This window comes from Cyprinodon variegatus, unplaced genomic scaffold (assembly GCF_000732505.1).
Source record: "Cyprinodon variegatus isolate N-32 unplaced genomic scaffold, C_variegatus-1.0 Scaffold2257, whole genome shotgun sequence".
Lineage (NCBI taxonomy): Eukaryota > Metazoa > Chordata > Actinopteri > Cyprinodontiformes > Cyprinodontidae > Cyprinodon > Cyprinodon variegatus.
The window spans coordinates 280-19,592 of NW_015152710.1; the positions used below are offsets into that span (position 1 = coordinate 280).

Below are 19,313 nucleotides of genomic sequence, written 5' to 3' on the forward strand. Positions count from 1 at the left end.
GTATTGTTTATCCTCAATGCATCTTTTCCTCAAGCAAATGTGTCAAAAGTAAATGCTGCTTTTCAAAATAAAAGTCTGTGATGGAAAACCCTTTGGAAGTATTCTGTAAATCCGCTTGTAAACCAGACCTGGTATATGATTATCATAACGATGGCTAGAAGTGTTGTTACGCATATCACTTAGCAGGTGTTCTCTCCTGCGGGCCTGCAGGAAAATGGACAGATACCTGATTGTCAGAGAGCCACAGAGCTGCCAAGTCCTTCAGCTTGGTGAAGGTAAACGGTAGATTCTTCAACCTTGGAGGAAGACAGAAATATTATGAAGGGGGGTGGGAAAGAATAGAGATGTTTCATGTTCCCACTCACTGTACAGCCTGCAGAGCATGCTACCATGGCAACACACTCTGATTTCCATGGTTACCATAAGCCTTATTGCAGTAAGAAGAAAAGCGGCCAAGCTGCCATTGAGAAATTATTGCCTGATTGTAAAAATGTTGCCACCTGGAATCGTAGCCCAGAGCACCAGCATGCTCGTGTCTTTACCTGTTGTCGCTGAGGTTAAGAACACGTAGTTTGGTCATCTGCCCTATTTCATCAGGCAGAAACTCCAGCTTGTTGGACCGAAGTGACATCACCGTCACATTCTTGCAGTTACCAATCTAAAACAGGAACACACACACACACAGACTCAAGCCATCAAAATAAGTTACAGTCCCTCGCAAAAGGGTATACTCTGGAATAGTGTTACATTATTTTTTAATAACAAATGTTCAAGTGTTAGAGGCACACAATATACAACAGAACTGTGAAGTAGGAGAATAATGATAGATCATTTTTAAAATTGTTTGGCAGAAACTAATAAAAAAAAAAAAAAAAAAAGTACAGCATGCATTTGTGTTCAGGCTGCTACACTCAGATAAGCCCAAGCACGGTCCAGTGCAAACAAACTGCCTTCAGAATTCACCTTTTTTGTAATAAGTCAATGAGGAGCTCAACAGTGTGTTGGTGAATATTAAAAAGACCCATTAAGAAGTTGGGGAGAATTTTAAAGGACTAGTTTATAGAAAATCCAAAAAATGTATCTAGAAAATGAAATAAGATTAAAGTGCACAACTGCCACAGCCATCCAGACAAAACTGAGCCATAATCAAATAAGCTCAGCTTAACTTTAAAGAAGCATCAGAGAGAGAGTTCAGGTGTGCAAATTGGTGAGCTGGGCAAACATTTTTGAAACAAACCTGACCTTTATGGAGAAGAGGAAAGAAGAAAGATGTTGTTGAAACCAAGCCAGAAAAAAAAGTTATATATTTGCTACAAACCAAGTAAGGGACACATAAAAAATGTATCTGCAGTGCTTGGGTCAAATGAGACTAAAACTATATTTAAGCCCAACATCCAAAATGCTCTGCATGACAGAGAAGTAATGTTGCACATTACCCTCAACACAGCAGCAAACCTTTTAAGAAGTGACATGAAGGCCAATAAGAGACGATGGGAAAATGGAGCAAAATGTAGGGCAATCGAGTAAGAAAATAAGCAAAAAGGCAAGAAAGGACAGATGTTTACCCTCCAGTTAGACAATAACACTAAACATTCTGAACTACCATCAAAATGTTTACATCAAGTAACTCAAATGTCAGTCCCTAAGGTCCAGTATGATTACAACTTTTAGATTAATCCAAGGTCAAGCCCACTTAAAATAGCTCTGAGACAAAAATACCTCTTCACCATACAATCAAGTTCTACACTCTGCTAATAACCCAATAAAGCCATGCTTCACAAACTCCCAAGTTTTTATGTCTCTTTTGGAGAAGAAAAACAAAACTCTGGAGTTTGTGAACCATGGCTTATAACAAACACATATCTTCTTGAAACATGGCTCAGTCAAAGTATAAACCTTAATCCAATCAAGAATCTGTGTAAGACTTGAGCAAAGTAATTCACAGATACTCTCAATTCACCATGACTGCGCCTGAGCTCTTTTGGAAAAGAGGGAGGTCAAATTATCCAGCCTCTTGATATGAAACACACCAGCTCACATCAAAATTCCTGCAGCTGAAAAGGGTTTCTACATATTGTTGAATCAAGCTAGCCTAATTCAAATGCATGCAACACCTGTCTGAAATGTATCATTTAAACAAAATTACAACACAGCAAGCATAATAAACCAGGTTACTTTTTATTATATAAAATATTGATATAAGACATGACAGTGTAAAGACTAAAAAAGTAAAGCTAATTACCGGCTTCAGGCTGGTTAACAGAATGATACCTTAACAGAGGGACAATTTTTTTGGGAGGACTCAATGATTACAGTATTTGTGGTGAAATTAAAATCTTTCTGAAGATTTAAAAAAAAAAAATTACAGTAACCTCTGATTTGAAAACTGTATTGTTTAAGTTTTGTTTGGTATCAGTGTCAGAGCTGAAATCAATAAGCTTACCTCCCGTGGCAGCTCTATGAGGAAGTTTTCATCTGCAGCAAAAGTTCTCAAGCTGTGCAGGTAGCCAACAGTGGGAGGTAACGACTCCAGCTCATTACAGCTACAGTCCAACTCCTCCAAAAGAGACAGGCTAAATGAAAAGAAGAGAGGACATGAAAAGAAAAGAAGAGGAGTCATTCTGACGGCTGTAACATGTCTGTAGCTATTCTAAACAATATTCTTTCTCTGGAAAGAGATCGATTCCATGGAAAGACTGAAACCGGAGATAAATAACATTTAACCTGTAGTATGTGACCTTTTTTTTTATTAGAACAAAAATAGAATTTATAGAAAAAAGATTCAACCAATAGGCTACGCCCAGTTGTAATTGCAAAGAACATGTGTAAAAATTAACAGAGAGAAAATATAAATAAAATATTAACTAAAAATAATGACAATTGCATAATTTTGGATGATATCTACAATTTTTGGCTACAATTTTTCTCCACTGTTAAAATAAGCTTATGATGTTTCAGTCTTTACATGGAAATTTCTTAATATTATTATAATAACATCAGCTACACTGAGGACTAAAAGGTTAATGATTCAGATATAATCTGAATATATATTTCTTATTTTTAGAGATAGATCTCAGCTTGTTGTAGCATCTAGTTCAACCCCTCTATAGCACACTGGACTGCCCTTTACATGTCTTCAGTGGTCTGACACCAAAGTAACAGCATGCTAATGCTAATGAGAAAACATTTTTACATTCACTGTTAACATTACATTAGTCTGCCTTATTATTCCCAACAGATGGGGCCATCTGGACTACCATACTGTCTAAAATGGGAGCAGATGAGAAGGGACAAAGAAAAAGGAGAGGTGTAGGGAAAGGTTGTCTTATTTTGAATAACATTTGTGTTTACTGCTATGGTTCAAGTTAGTTAGATTCAAATACAGTTTTTTCACTTTCCAATGAAGTTTCGCCATTGGGTGTATAGTGTAGTCATTCTGGTTGGAAATAATCATTAAGATCCATCCAGTTTTATATCCAGTAAAAACTAGCAGAAAATTATACCTCAGTTCACTATAACTAAGAAACAAGTTAGCGTTCCTATTGGCTGGCCACTATGAGCCAAACTTTTTCTCTGAGGTTCATCATCTACATAAAATTTTAAACAAACATTTCACAGCCCCATAATCACCAAAATATCATCTTTAAAAATTTTTTGACCCCCCCACCCCTACCCAACAAGCTGTTACCTTTGATAAAAAAACCTCATTTTTAATTTGAAGGTAGTGTGAGGTTATGAATTAAATATAGTCATTATGATCCTTTATTGAAAATATAAAATTAAATCTATCCAGGTGAAATAAATCTGATTTGTACAAATTGGATTTAGTGGCAGTATAGACCACTACCTTTGAAACATGACATCTGAGTTTGAAAGCAGGTGTTTAAGTCTCTTATTAAAGGGGTTTGGAGAAGTTGCTGATTACTGTATGGCTCCTTTTGAGAAACTACCACGCCTTTAGATCTAAAGGCTTGTTTTCAATTTTCTGGTTGAGTATTAACACTGAAAAATATTTATTCTATTAGGTAAACTGCAAAATAAAAATTTAATTTAAAGTCTTGTTATAAAGATTTAATATTAAACAAGGGTAAAAAAATAAAATAAAATAAAATAAAATAAACACTTCTAACAATGGATGTGAAACAGTAAAAGAGCTTTAAGGGGAAGTCATTAATCTACAGAACTACTTATCAAGACCAAATCCTGGGACTTGTTCATGAAGACAGAGAGCTTTCAGGGTGTTCAGATACAGATCTTGCAAATATGTCAATCTTATAAGCAATATAGAATTATATGGAATATCTAAAGTCAGCCAGAAAGAAACAAAGAAACAAAAGTTTAAAGATGATTCTTTTCACAAATTATATAAGTCTTACATAAAATCTAAATAAAAATATGAAGAACAGTAGACAACACCAAAATTATATTTAACAAATGTTTCAGGTTAATTAATCAACATATCTACCTTTTTAAAGCAGACAATATATTTAATGTTGCACATCCTATGCATTGATGTAAGCAAGACTACAGTCATACCACTGCAGTAACATTACATGCAATCATTTTATTCTCCGTGGGTTTTCCTATTGATGTTTTTGAAGAATAAAAATCATATCTAAAGATTAAATCAAGCTCTGAATACAGTAAAATAACTTTGTTTAATGTTTGCATGTAATCTTTATGGATATGAAATGTTCCCCACATTGACAGCATGTGGTAGCAAGCTTTTATTTTCTGTATCTGCAGCACGGCTGAACATCTATCTCTGAACAAGCCCTAAAATCCAGAAGGCTCATGTTACTCACCCTTGCTTTGGCTTCGGACTAACGCCATGGCACCGCAGGAAACATAACACACAGACCCCCCCAACCAAAAATCAGCCATTACAATACAGTGATAAACAAGATAAACGACCCACCTAAAACCCCTATATCTGCAATCCATTATAAACTGCCAAGATGAATTGGCTGAAGGAAGTTTTTAAATAAAACAAAACAATGATTACAAAATCAAATATCTGCAGCTAAAGTGTTCATAATCCATAGCCTTTGTCACATTTTGGACACCTTAACCAGAAGAATCAGAGTTTGTTATCAGGATTTAGGTGATAGATCAACACAAAGTAAGACAAATGTAAAGGATGCATAGTTTATTTAAAAAATATAATTTAGAAAACTTAAGTGTTCATATGGTGGTATATTTAGTGTCTTTTAATCTGACTCCATAAAATAAAAAGTCACTGATTGAATCACTGAAGCCCAAAGGGTATGTTCTAAGCTCTGTGCAGAATATTTGTGAACAGACACAACACTTAAAACCAAGGCAAACAGCAGACAGCAGAAGTATAAAGGTACAACATGGTAAAGTCATAAAACAGTATTCCAAGCTTTTAACACATCTTAAAGCCCATTTCAGTTAGTGTATTTAAAATGGTGTTAAAAAAAAAGTGTGCCCTCCTCAATCGTCAAAAATGATTGAAAATTCTTTCTTGTCGTAATAGCAATGAAATTATAGTCTGTAGCACCATTAAAACCATTCTTATATCATATAGAGGATGGTCACCTATCTATCATTTATCCGTTGTCTGGGGACTGGTGCTTATCATCAGCAGTTTATGGGTGAAAGCCGGGCGAAACCCAGGACAGACCAGCAGTACTTTGCAGGACAACACTGAGACACACAACCATGCATGCATATGCACTCACACCTTAGAGACATCAGTTAAAAAAAAAAAACAATTATGTTTTTGGACTGTGAGAGCAAGCTGGAATAACCAGAGGGAACCCACACATGCACGGGAGGAACATTCAGACTTCATGCAGAAAGATCTTTGGCCAGAAATTGAACCTAGGAAATTCCTGCAACAGTACTACACACTGTAGGTCTGAAGGACCCGTTCTACCTGGACTGGCTCCTTCGAAGGCTGTGAAAATAAAGACGCCAGAAGAGCTCGGCTATCGATTCGAACAGGTCTAGACCTATCTGGAGTATCACCACTTTTGGCATGAACTGTCTATAAAACCTAGATATTAGGTAGTAGAATCTACTTAAGGGTCTGCAACCCTGGTACTCAGATCTACTGCCCTGCAGACTTTAAATGCATCCCTGCTCTAACACAGCTAATTCAAATGATGGAATTACATCTTCAGGTTGCAATGACGTTTGGCAAGGGGCTGGCAACAAGCCATTCACTCGATTCATGTAAAAACGAAAATGATACCTGAGTTAAATATAATTAAGAAACTAGTCAAGGATACATCTAAAACTTGCAGGACAGTAGATCTTGAGGATCAGGACTGGAGACCCCTACGTCTACTTTGTGCTGTTCTTTCACTTAACATATAACTAAAAGACAGTCAAATGTTTGGTTTTAAAATGTGATAAAAGTTCAATGGGGTATAAACACTATTGCAAGCCCATTTATCTGACCTGACATTTGTTAAAGGGTTAGATTTTTTTGAAGAATCTGTGTTGGATTCTCACCTCCCAATAGTGTGAGGCAGTGCGGTCAGCTGGTTGTCATCTACCTTTAGAGTGGTCAGCTTCTTCAGCATTCCTGCAACACATGCAGACACACAGGTACAAATTCCCACATGGGTAATACAAACACTTAACTTTCACTCTTTCTGTTTTTAGCAAGATCATTCATAATTATCATTCAGCATCAACACAGTGTTCTACAGCATAGTTCAATATAAACTAAGGGACATATTAAGGAGATGGTCATATGCAGATTCGTAGCCGATTGGCAGAAACTTATAGAAGATCAATACTACCCTTTATGTACCCTTGAAAGCTGCAGCCATTATCAGGATAGTTTGTTTCAACTTGAAAGTAGGACTAAGCATAAAAAAAATTACATTGGGAACATTATTTTTTCTTATATGTTCACAATGTGAGACTAACTGTCTGTTTAAGGTTTCTGAAAAAAATGTACATAGCTGCTTGGTTAATTGTTATATTTATATTGGTCTTAAGTAAGTGGGATCATTGAGTTTCTTTTTTTATTATTATTTCATGTGTTAAATTTGTATCTCACTGTGTGTATATATCAGTCCTTGTGAATAAAACCCAAGCTGGTTATGTAGGTATGTACCTATAGAGTCTGGCAGATGCTGCAGCATATTGGAGGATAGCAGTAGATCTTCTAAGGCCTCACAGCCAGAGATGTCACTGTCCAAAGACTCAATGCGATTTTTGGCCAAATCTAAATACCGCAACTGACGAAGCTTCCCTATTGACTGCAGAAAGACAGATGAAGAAGTAAAAGTTGGCAACAATGCGTTACTTTATACTTGTTTGTTCCTGCCTAAGGTGAAAGTCCACTTACCCCAGGTATAGACTGTAGAGAGTTGTTATCCAGCCACAGCTCCTTAAGGCTGTGTATCTGTTCCAGCACCTCTGGCTACGAAGCAAAAAGATTTAATATGCTTTAATGTAAGTTATTATAAAATCAAAAATGAAAATAAAGGAGCACATGACATGTGAGTTCTTTTGACCATACAAGGACAGAGCAAACAGAATCAGGCACAGAGCAACTGTATGTTTGTAATGATGATTTAATGAAAAAGAGTTTTTTGTAGGTCAAAAGCTAATTCTTTAGGATTACAGGTGTCCATATTTAATTCTATACATGACTTAACTATGAAATTGGAAATTACTTTTGGAAATTACTTTGTGGAAGAGAATAAACTCTAGGACTAATAACAGGTTTTCTTTTTCTGGGGCGGAAATATCTGCTTTCTGATGCAAAGGAAACCATTCAGTCTGGTGCTATTGACTAAGAATTTTTTTTTTTGTTTATTTCTACTTTCATAGGTTTAATAAGTGCTAAATAATACAAAGTAAATACATACAGGCCAAGAGGTAGAGGAAAATCAGCAAGGATAGCCCTATTTAGCTTTCTGAAAATATTTTTTTTACAGCTTAAATGAAACTCCTAAAATATGATGTCTCTGTTTTCCCATACAAACTACTTTAAGTATGTAAATAACTTGTATAACTAGTGCACAGTACTGAAGGGATATTATTACATAGAGTGTTTTTTTTAGCATGCCACTTTAGCACATAGTTAACAAACAACCCCAGAACATATACGATTACTAAAACATGATTTAATGTTGTCATGAAGCCATCCATCTTCTGTCCCACTTAACCCAAGTGGGGTCGCAAGGGGTGCTGGTGCCTATCTCCAGCTGTCTACCGGGGCGAGAGGCGGGGTACACCCTGGACAGGTCGCTAGTCCATCGCAGGGCAACGCAACCATTCACACACAATCTCACACCTAAGGAGAATTTAGAAAAGCCAATTAACCTAACAGTCATGTTTTTGGACTGTGGGAGGAAGCCAGGAGTACCCAGAGAGAACCCACACATGCGCAGGGAGAGCATGCAAACTCCATGCAGAAAGAGATGGGCCGGGAATCAAACCCAGATGCTTTTGCTGAAAGGCAGCAGCGCTACCCACTGCGCCACTAGGTAGACTAATGTCATGAGGCATAAAACATAAAAGAAAACTGCAAGCATATGTCTCAGTTGCTGTTAATGCTTGTGGTAATATTTCCAGTACCTTGACCTAATTACAGACAGTGGAAGATTATTGGTGGTCTGACAGAACAGAGGTGGTTGGGTTGGAGAGAAAAGCTTCTACTCCCTGCTGCTTTTAAATGGACTCGCTCAGTGAAAGGTCAGATGGTACAAAAGCCATAAGAATAACATTAGTTTTTTTTTGTTTTTTTTTTCATGGCTGATGATGTTAAAACTTATGTTGAAGACTCAGTATTTCAACATGCTATGCAGACACTGTCCCTGTGCAATCAATAACCACTACAACTGGAAATTCAGAAGCTTTATGGTGTTTCAGTATCCATGTTGTCAGACAAACCAGAACCAGAACCTTGAAAATAAGAGGGATTAATGAGTTAAGAGATTGTAGAATCCATCTACAAAAATCCTCAAATGAATTAAGTTGTGAGGGAGAGGGTCTTTCAAAGCTGAAGAAAAAAGGTTATCCATGCTTTATCATAACAGGTCTACTTATCTGTTATTTGTCTCTTTTAACATTGGACATAATAAATGCAGCAGAGTTGTACAGTACATGAACCATTAGAGCATCACACTAGCCTGGACTCCCTGTGGTTTCCTTATTTGTATTTGTGAGCAAGTGTTTATAATAGTCCTTCTTTACACTTACTAAGTCCTGCTTCTCCATTCTTTAGCCTTTTACTTTTATTACCATATGCAACCCACCACACAGTCCAATTCAATTAATCTATATTACCTATATTATTCTGAACATTTCTAGTAAAAGTGGTGAAAAGTAAGGCATTAGACAAACTGATCTTACCATTTCAGAGAATTCATTGCTACCCAGATCCAGCCTCTCCAGCTGTGTCAGTCTGTGGATGGACCTGGAAAGACAGAAAATGGAAATGTTATCCATATTGAGTTTCACATGAACTAACACAAAAACAAGCAGGGTTATTATTTTTCTTAAGATAAGTTATTTTTTTCCAACATACAAATGTTCATATGGTACCCTGTCTTACTTTGGCATGGTTTTCAGGTGGTTCTCTCTCAGCTCCAGAATCCGTAGTTTGGAGAGCCTGAATAACAGAAGGAACATAAGCCTAAACCTAATTCCTTTTATTTGCACTCTGCCAGATGCAACAGTCTTCAATAGGATTAACAAAAAAAGAGTACACAAAAATAAATGAAGTGAAAAAGAAAAGTTAATCTCTAAAATCATTCTGTTAGATATCTTTTTGTTCTTTTCAACAAATATCCAGTAATTTTGATTTTTTTATAGGATCTTTTCAATACAGACTTCAATTACCAGCACCCACTCACACAGCTTTTAAATAGTCATATCAAATGACACTGCTCAACAGATAAGCTTTAGAATTAACCAAAAAGGCATATTCCTTATATAAATCCTTCATGGTAAATGCATCTTCAAAAATATGTTAAACACTAAATAGAATATATGAATAGAGGTTATAGATTAAGAGTAAATGTTTGCGTTAATCCCGACCATCCAAAATAAAACACAACTAAAGATAAACACATGTATCAATTCACCTGCCAAAGTTAGCGGGCAGATACTCCAGGAAGGCATCATTTAAGAAGAGCTGGGTCAGATTCAGGAGCTGCGTAAAACCATCTGGGAGTCTTAAAGAGAAATATTTAATAAAATAAAAAAAATTAAAATATAAAAAACACACATGAAACAAAAGACAGAAAACAATGCAAGGTGCAAAAGAGGAATAAGAAAAAGAGTTTCCTCCTGTGGGAGGAAACATGGCCAATTTCTGCATGGCTGCAGAAGCAACTAAACGCTGCTGGCCTGGAGATGACTCATCTGCAGCACAAGCGCAACACAGACACATAGGAAACATTTACCTCTGCAGCATTCTTTACTTCATCAACATCAGCAGGTAAGAAAATGGGAATTATAAATGCACACCTGAGACTTCAAAGATAAAAAAAATGTGTTTTTTAAAAATATGTGGATCTGATGAGCAATCATAAAAAAGCCAACCAGGCATTAGCAAATTAGCTTAGTTACTGCATGTTTAGTGTTTGTAAACATACACAAACTCTCCTTCAGATAATAAGCAAGAATAAAAAGCTTACATACAGTATGTTATTAAATCAATTTGATTTTAAAATTATCTTACATATTTAAAGTGTCATAAAAAATATTTCAAACTGTTTTTTTTTTTCTACTTTTCTACTTGTAGTTTGCTGTGCAGCTGAAGTGTGGGTGATGCAAGCAATCCAAATCATTCAAATCAATGTGTACATTCACATCAGCTGTGGTGCAGTGTACACCAAAGCAGTGCAGATCAACAAAGTGTTTCCCCAAAAACAGATTTTTGCCTGACGCAAATTGTCTTTGCATCAAGCTCCTGAATCCAGGGGAAAGGAGCCATCCGCTCTCTGTACAAGTGAAGCAGGAAATTGGTCTGCATTGCCAACATAAAGTCGGACCTGTTCCAGGTGCATGTTGGACTCCGGCAAGGCTGCATTTTTTCACCAATCTTGATCATAGCCTTTATTAACAGGATTTCTTGGCACTGCCAAAGGCTAGAGGGGGTCTGATTTGGGAACCAGTGAATTTCGACCCTGATCTGGAGGCTCCCTCCTCTCAAAACCTACAGCATGCACGGGGGATGTTTACTGCCAGGTGCAAAGTGCCCCAGAATCAGCTCCTCAAAATCCGAAACGATGGTTCTTGAATAAAAAGGTGGCTTGTATCCTTTAGGTTGGAGGACAGTTCCTGTCTCAAGCGGATAACTTTAAAGGGGTAGTGGAGGATTTTATTTTTCTGGTTAGATCATCAAAATAAGTATTCCTCCTACTGTAATTGTCAATCATTCTGGTGATATATTTACGTAAAGCCGTCCTAGGTATGTGCACGTCCCCAGTTAGATATCTTCTTCTGTGCATTCGCACTTTCAGGCGTACATGTGTGATGAGCTACGGTTTCAGACAGTCATTGAAGCTCACGTTTCTCACCACGGTTCTTTGAAAACTGCAGAGGATTGTAATAGAAAAAGTGTCAATGAAGTGTATGAGAAGAAAATAAATGCCTTAGAAGAGGCAGATATATCCTGGAATGCTTTGCGTGGAGAGCTCTCCGAGCAAAGCATTATGGGATTTTCTGTCACAATGGGCTGTTGTTGCCATACAGTAGGCTGTGGCTAACCAACAGCGGTGACTAATGATAAAGATGGTGCAGGCACTGAGCGGTGGAGTTGGAGTTATGTGACCAACAGGGAGCAAAAAGTAGTGATCATCTGTCCAAATCGTCAGTTAACTGAGTTCACAATAAAGTCCACTATTTAGTCCCCACTCTATATAGTGATGAAGGGTTTTAGGGGTTAGGGCAGAATTTCAAACACAGTAAGCTTGTATGAGCTATGAGAACAACAACTTTCAAACTGAGCGTACACGAGGAGAACGGCCTCTGGCATTCTCTCACACGTGTTTAATAAGCTTTCCCTCTCTGAAGCGATTAAGTGTTGTGCATGTGCATTCTTTTTAAAGTGGAGAGGGCAGGTCTTTTAAAAAAATTGTGAAAATCCTCCACTGTATCTTTAAGTATCTTCTGATCCTGTTCATGAGTGAGGGGAGAATGGAGCAGAGATCAACTGATGAATCGATATGGTAGATGCTGTAAAACTGCACCAGCCTGTTGAGCTGAAGAGAGAACTGAACGAGAAGACATTAATTTACCAGTTGGTCTACATCTACCAGTCGGTCTACCCTCACTGATGGTCATAAAATCTGGATTATGACAGAAAGAACCAGATCCTGGATACAAGTAGTTGAAATAAGCTTCATCCACAGGGCTCCTGTTCCACCACATCGAGAGGAGTTAGATGAGGTGGCTTTGACATATTTTTCAGATGCCGCTCCTGGACATGTCCCTCAGGATGTGTTCCAGGCACGTCCCACCGGGAGAAAGTTTCGGGCATAAGCCAGGACATGCTGGAGGGACTATGTCTCTTAGCTGAAAAGGGAGCACTTCTGGCTTCACTCAGCATTGCTGTAAGAGGTGTCTAGGGCGAAGGAAGTCTGGGAGTCTCTGCTGAGACTTCTGCACTGTGACCTGGTCCTGGATAATGCAGAAGGTACTGTGCAAGTACAAAAACAGAGGGGCTATTGGACGATGAGAAGGGATATCAATGTGCACCTCTAATAAGTTTTGCTGTACAACTCCCCAAAACAGCATAAACCTCATGAACTTAATTTCTGTCGAGTGGCATTTATGCAGCTGGGGGCTCAGCAGGGATAGCCTAGTCACAGCTTTCAGTGTGTGTAACTTTTTGCAGCACACCCGCACCGCAACTGCACAGCAGCTAAACCACATTACATGTGGGCTGGCTTTAGGAAGCCCTGCAGAAAAACGTTTATACAAGCAAAAATATTTTATAAAACACCAGAGAGAAGAAGCAAAAACACAGCTCATTCTGCCACTAGAAATAAGTTGTTAGGAAATTTCTGGCTGTTCTGTGTGCATATATGAGACTATATATATGTATATATGGAATATATTTATATTATTATAGTCATATATATCAGACTGTATGGAATCCAACTGTGCTGACATTTAAAGCACTTTTCACCTAAGCCACATTCAGCCAGATTCTGCTGGAATTTAGGCTTTACCCCTTTACCAGGGGTGCAAAACATGCGAAAATGTGAGAAGCTAGAAACAATGCTACAACTTTGCGACTTTATAGCTTTGCAAAATGTCTACTCTTTCAATTGAGGCACAGTCAGTCCAAAAACAGCAGATCACAGAGGTCAAACTCTTCTTAAACCAAGTAAAGTTTAAGTGATCACAACTCAATGTATTGTCAAATTTCCCTCTGATCTGAAATAAATTCCTCAGGCAAAGAGTCCAGGACACTAGCTAAAAAGAATCAAAGTCAGTAACTCTGGTCCATCACAACAGCTTCTAAATTTAGATGATTATCCTGCAAGGTGTAGCTGTTTACTGCTGTTCTGGAATTTGTCAGTCAACATGTTCCCTAGTGATTTCTGACCCTAACGTAAACAGTGCAGACATGGTGATTGTTTTTACCATGTCTGGATATCAACATGTCAACATCAAGGCTTTGAAGACTTTATGAAAGGTAACTGTTTCTGTGCTAACTATCTTCTAAAATATCTTTCTTGATGAGCTTATAAAATAAAGCTTTGTCGAAACAGCTCGAGGTTCCGGTTTGGAGTGTTAGAGTGTGTTGGAGTCTTACTTTGTTATGGGGTTGACGCTGGCTTCTACCACAGACAGGCCTTTACAGCATTTTATATTATCTGGAAACTCCTGGATTCCTGTTGGAGTGCATCATTATAAACAGTGATATAGCATAAAATAGGCATTCTGAGATTAAAGAAGTACCTTAAAGCAATGTCTGTGCTGGGAGTTATGTCTGAATTTTTGCTGCTGAATGCAGTTATTAGAAAATATAGTTCCATATGCATGAAATCTTTACCATTTTTACTGATGTCTAACTCTTTGAGGTTAACCAGGCTGGCGATGGTGGTAGGAAGATTGGAAAGGTCGTTATCAGGCAAGCTCAGCTTCTTTAGGGCCTGGCACTGGAAGAGTTGCTATGAGAGAAAACAACAGATATGGAAAACAAAAGATGAATTAACTCTGATTAGAAAAGCCAAACAGAAGTCAAACAGAATGCTGCATAACAAAAGAGAGCATTGAAAGTTTGCAGTAGGCCTGGAAAAAACTGTTCTGTTTAGTTTTTTTTTTTCGATAAATAATGCAGTTTTAATTTTCCCTGTACTGTGGCCCCAGAGGGTAGAAAAAGAGTAATAGCGAAAACATTCAGTACTCTCTGTGGGGACATACAGCAAAATCTAAACATGCATAACAGTGAGCAGTGCCTTCACAAAAAGTGCTTATATAGGAAAATATTCCTAAGGCACAAATGTTAAGAGTTCTGATCAAGATAGTTTCAAAAATGCATAAACAAAAATTTGTATAATTAAAACTAGATTTATATAAACAGGAATTTCAACACAAATCTATTAGACTGTTGAATAATCCTGCATCAAAGGAATACAAATATAGAAACATATGGGTTTTTACAACTGGAAACAGCAAATTAAACCTTTTTCTCAATTTTTTTCAACTCTACATTCAGGGTAGCTGAAATCCGTTACTGTTTTGTTAATGATGTAACACACCACAAGCAAAACTTATAGTATAGAAAATATAAACCCCTTCCATGAATGGTAATAGCTATTGTGCAGATCTTGCAGTTCACACATTCACACTTTGTCATGATTCAGTTTTAATGATTTACAAATGGAAATTTGCAGAACTGAAAAATAGAGACATGTCTTTAGTATAAGTTATATGTATTACCCAGCAAAAATCATTAAATTGCAAGAAATGATCTGTTATGGCAAAGAAGGTTACTGTTTGCAAAAGGCATTCATCAAAACGTAAATTTTTCAGGTTTTTCCAAAATTTGATTTACTTCTTATTTAAACATAAATAAATAATTAGCTTTGAACATCCAATACTAGAAATATGGAGTGAAACACAGAAAAGGCAGAGCATTTCTATGTCTTCTAGACTGAAAAAGAAAATTATGCAACCGCTTTTGGCATTTACTTAATCATCTTTAGTTACTTTAACACAAAAGTTTTATGTCCTACCCTGCTAACGTAAAACAATTGTGTTAAAGTAAATAAAAATGATTAAGTAAATGCCAAAAATATTAGCATAATTTTTTTCAATGTAGAGGACACAGAATCCCAATAGGCAACAAAGCTACCTGCATCAAATATAAACACCAATTTAGGTTATGCAGATATAGAATACTTCATAATTCATTAAAAACTCTTAATGTAGATGAGTTTGTTGCAACTTGCAACTTTTTCCACAAGTTAAATTTCTTTTTGCAAAGAGAAAACCTAGACAGACCAAACCTATCACTTGGAAGCAGACCTGAGTATCCTTTGGTCAAAGAGAAGCAAATGAACAGGAACCAATGCTTATTCTGTGTTTTAAAACTTAATCTCTAGGTAGCAACTTTTGTTAGATGTTTTAGGAAGCCTGAAGAACGAATTTCGATGAGCACTTTAGACAATTCTAAAACCGTTAATGCTGCTATGGACTATTGTGTTTTGCATAAAAATGTTCATCACCAAATATACCAAACCAAAATTTAATCTACTTTTTTAAATACAAATCTTGCTACTGTATTTTATCATTATATCAATTTTTATGTTTTACTTTGTCTCTTCTTAATTTAAGGTCAAAGGTAAAGTAGGGATTGTAAATTGATATGTTATGTGAATAATTCCCTCATTAAATAAAACAAAACATTATAATAGAACTGACAGCCTAACAACAACTTATTATTTGGGAAATATATAATTGATACTGAATATACTGTAGTTAATCATAGATTATTTCACTGTGTGTTCACCAGGGAAAATTTTACTAAACCAAAATCCAAACATCAGTTACAGTGTGTTAATTCAGTTTTGGCAAGAATTAAAACTAATATTCACACCTATACTTATTATGCACAGATCTATATGCACAGACTGACATTTAAAGAGCACAGTAATTCTTCAGTGGTGCAGCAGTCATCTGGTCAGACTGGAATTTAGAGTGCACAAAAAAACACTCACACTGTTTTACGTGTGTAAATGTCTTAACAAGGGTATGTTCTTTGATGCAGAGTGTTGAATTTCTTGAATTGTTAGAGACAATGATTTTATGATTTTATGCATGAATTGGAACAAGCTAGTAAACCATTTATTCTTATATAAGTCAACAGTGGTGGTCATATTCAGATAGAAAAAAAATATATAAACTTTGTGACTTGAAACATTTTCAGAAATAGGTTCACCTGCATCATAGTCACTAAGAATTCAACATAAAAACGGAATTAGCTGGTTAAAGAAAAAAAAAAAAGTGTTGTTTGTTAAAAAGCTATATTTCAAAATACCAATATTATTCTGAAATTATGAAATATACTAATAATGCTTGTATTTCTTACTATCAAGAATTTAACAAGTGTATTTATTTATTTATTGCTTTTAAACTCAGCAAAAATGCCAGTCATACCTTTCTCTTCAGCATTTGAAATAACAGAAAATAATAGCTTGCACCAGACCATCTTATGCACACTAACTGACATACTCGTAACATAAAAAGAGGCTGTCCAGCTCACTTATAAACCCCCATCAGTCAGTAGTTAAACACAATCTTGGCGTACGTATTCATGGCTGAGCTTTTTTAAATTTTTCTATCCATTTTAAATGCACATTTAGCCTGCCTTTCACAAATACCCATTAGTTGGTCTCCATCCAGCAGGCTAAATTTAGAAATCCAATTCTCCATCTTTGTCATTTAAACCAGGACAGAATACCAATATATGTGACAGCCTGTTAATAAACAGCACCTTTAACTCTCCTTGAAATATTAGAAGGCCACATCGTACCAACAGAGCAGGGGCTGTGAAGGTCTCAGACGTGCAAGAGCGCCAGCAAACAAAGCAGGCGATAAACAGTACATTATTTATTGGTTCATGTTAAGGAACTACACTTTAAAAGATAATTGTGAAGCATGCATGACAGTGTGCATGTTCTTACAAATCAAAATCTGAACATCCAACACTGTAATGCAGACACATTCAGTTCTCCTGATAAAAAAAACTGCTACAATTCTGGGATGTTTTTACTAGCCTAAACAAGATAAAAAGTGAAATTTCATTGTTTTAGATAAAAAGAACTTTAAAAATAGTTGGCAAAGAAATAAATGTATCGATTAAATACGCTAAGGACATCACACAATTCTCTATTTAACAACTAATCCAAAATTAAAATGGACAACTGTCGCTTAGATTTTAAGGTTTTTTAAGGTAAATATGACCCAATAGTCTTTTCTGTTCTGTTTTTACTATGTGGTTGTGTGTTTACACCAACAGCAACTTGAGTGTGTTGTCTCTTTAATTACCAATCAAAATGACAAGAGAAGGGAACTAATAGATCTCCCACTGTATATCAGAATGAATAAAACTATATATTAATGCAATAAAGGAAATCATAGGTGGCACAATGTGTAGTAAGTTTGAAATACGCAGGAGGAATTTATGATATTACTATTATTAATATTATTAGTTTTTATAACTGGATTATCTGTGTATCATGTCAGTGAGATTGGTAGATATTAGGTAGGTATTAGAATGTAGCGTTGTTTTGGTGTACAGACAGTGTTCAACAGCGTCCCTACTGGTGAAAATGCTTTCTGCTCCCTCAAGTCTAGAGTCTGAAATATATTCCTACCCTTTTTGAAACAGCCAAGCTATGTCAGATTGTACGGATATCTATGAACATCAGTGTTTGGTCATTCTGCGTCTTCTATTTTATATATAGGTGTAGATTTTAACTGGACTTTACATTTTCATGAATGTCCCATCAACACTTTCCAGCTTATGTCTCAGGTCAGAAGGGAGAAATACTCCCTCAAGCATTTACTGGCTCTTCCTCGAGGTCTTATCTAAGTGGGACATGCCCCAAAAACCTCCAAAGGAAGCCACTCATCCTTTTATCGCTTACAAATAGTACACCAAGATATTTGAATTCCTCCATCTGAGACAAAGAGAGAGAAACCTACCCTTATTTCTACAGGAAGCCATTGGCAGACTGAGAGTATAATATGTAGTTCTTGCTTCATGTTTAGGGGGGTTTTAGCCATAAAGGGAACCCCCATCTGTATCGCCACTATTTATTCAGCCTCTAAAAGGTTATTCTTTCCAAGAGTTTTTTTTTTTATTCATCATCCCATCAACTCGGACCACCTTCTCTGTTCCTGCAGATGAATCATCCAACCTCATAATATTGCCAGCACCATATTTTATTAAGTGCTTTTGCCAAAATAGTTTTTCACAATACAGTGTATCAGAGGAACTTCCTCTATATGTACACACATTGGACTTAAAGCATCTATTACTCATATCAATTAATAGTGATTTTGATGTAATGAAGCCTAGTGTGAAGTAAACATTTACTTTTCATGCAGGTACTGTACAAAAGCTCTGGAAAAAACCCAACATAATTGTAAAAGGGTCCCAGTGCTTGAGTAATCAACATCAGCCCTGCACGGGTCTAATTTGTCAAAACTGAGAAAGAAAGTGAGAATCCCCATTAAAAACCGGTCCGGTACCACACTGACCCATAAATAAAAATGGGCGATTTGAACCATGACAATAAAGTGTACTCACAGCTGTTTATAATAACAGAGGCAGTAAAGAACATGGCCTCACACTCACATCCTGTGCGCTCACAGATTAACAGCTGTAAATTAAAGAAAGTAAGAAGGTTTGCCTCGTTGCTTAAAAAAATGATTAATTAAAATCAATCATAAATACTGTTATCTGGATATTCTTGAATAAATTAAATTTTTAGGATGTAGATTTAATGAATAAGAAAATATAAATAAGTCTAATTCATGCTGTAACTCTCTGTATGATACCTTCCTGCATTTTGTTCATTTATACCCGTGCCCGCACCCATGAAATATTATGGTTTGTTTTCTACCAGTAGATGTAGGTTTTATACAGATACCTGGCCTGGTGGACGACTCTGATCAGCATTTGTGTAGATATTTTGAGAATTAATATCAATATACTCAAAATAAGGTAAGAAACACAAATCATTTAATAAATAAAATCATTTTTAAATTTGCTATCAAAATTCTGAAGCTCATCATGTTTGCTTTTAAACACAAAAAATGTGTCTTTTGTTAAAGCACATTGTTCGATA

The 19,313-nt window shown here is 36.3% G+C and overlaps 1 protein-coding gene across 1 annotated transcript in view; it reads right to left on the reverse strand.

The window, feature by feature from the left end:
• Positions 1–226: 226 nt before the first annotated feature.
• Positions 227–19,313, reverse strand: part of LOC107080730 (leucine-rich repeat-containing protein 7-like) — a gene marked incomplete at its 3' end in the record, with an annotated part of 20,865 nt that continues 1,778 nt past the window's right edge. The window contains exons 2-14 of the mRNA XM_015368936.1: positions 14,006–14,123; positions 13,766–13,844; positions 10,080–10,169; positions 9,548–9,604; positions 9,346–9,409; positions 7,331–7,405; positions 7,097–7,241; positions 6,484–6,556; positions 5,903–5,923; positions 4,806–4,823; positions 2,444–2,573; positions 543–658; positions 227–296 (exon numbers count right to left, since the gene is read on the reverse strand). Coding sequence (XP_015224422.1) covers positions 227–296; positions 543–658; positions 2,444–2,573; positions 4,806–4,823; positions 5,903–5,923; positions 6,484–6,556; positions 7,097–7,241; positions 7,331–7,405; positions 9,346–9,409; positions 9,548–9,604; positions 10,080–10,169; positions 13,766–13,844; positions 14,006–14,123 — 1,056 coding nt within the window. The remainder of the gene's footprint in view (positions 297–542; positions 659–2,443; positions 2,574–4,805; positions 4,824–5,902; positions 5,924–6,483; positions 6,557–7,096; positions 7,242–7,330; positions 7,406–9,345; positions 9,410–9,547; positions 9,605–10,079; positions 10,170–13,765; positions 13,845–14,005; positions 14,124–19,313) is intronic.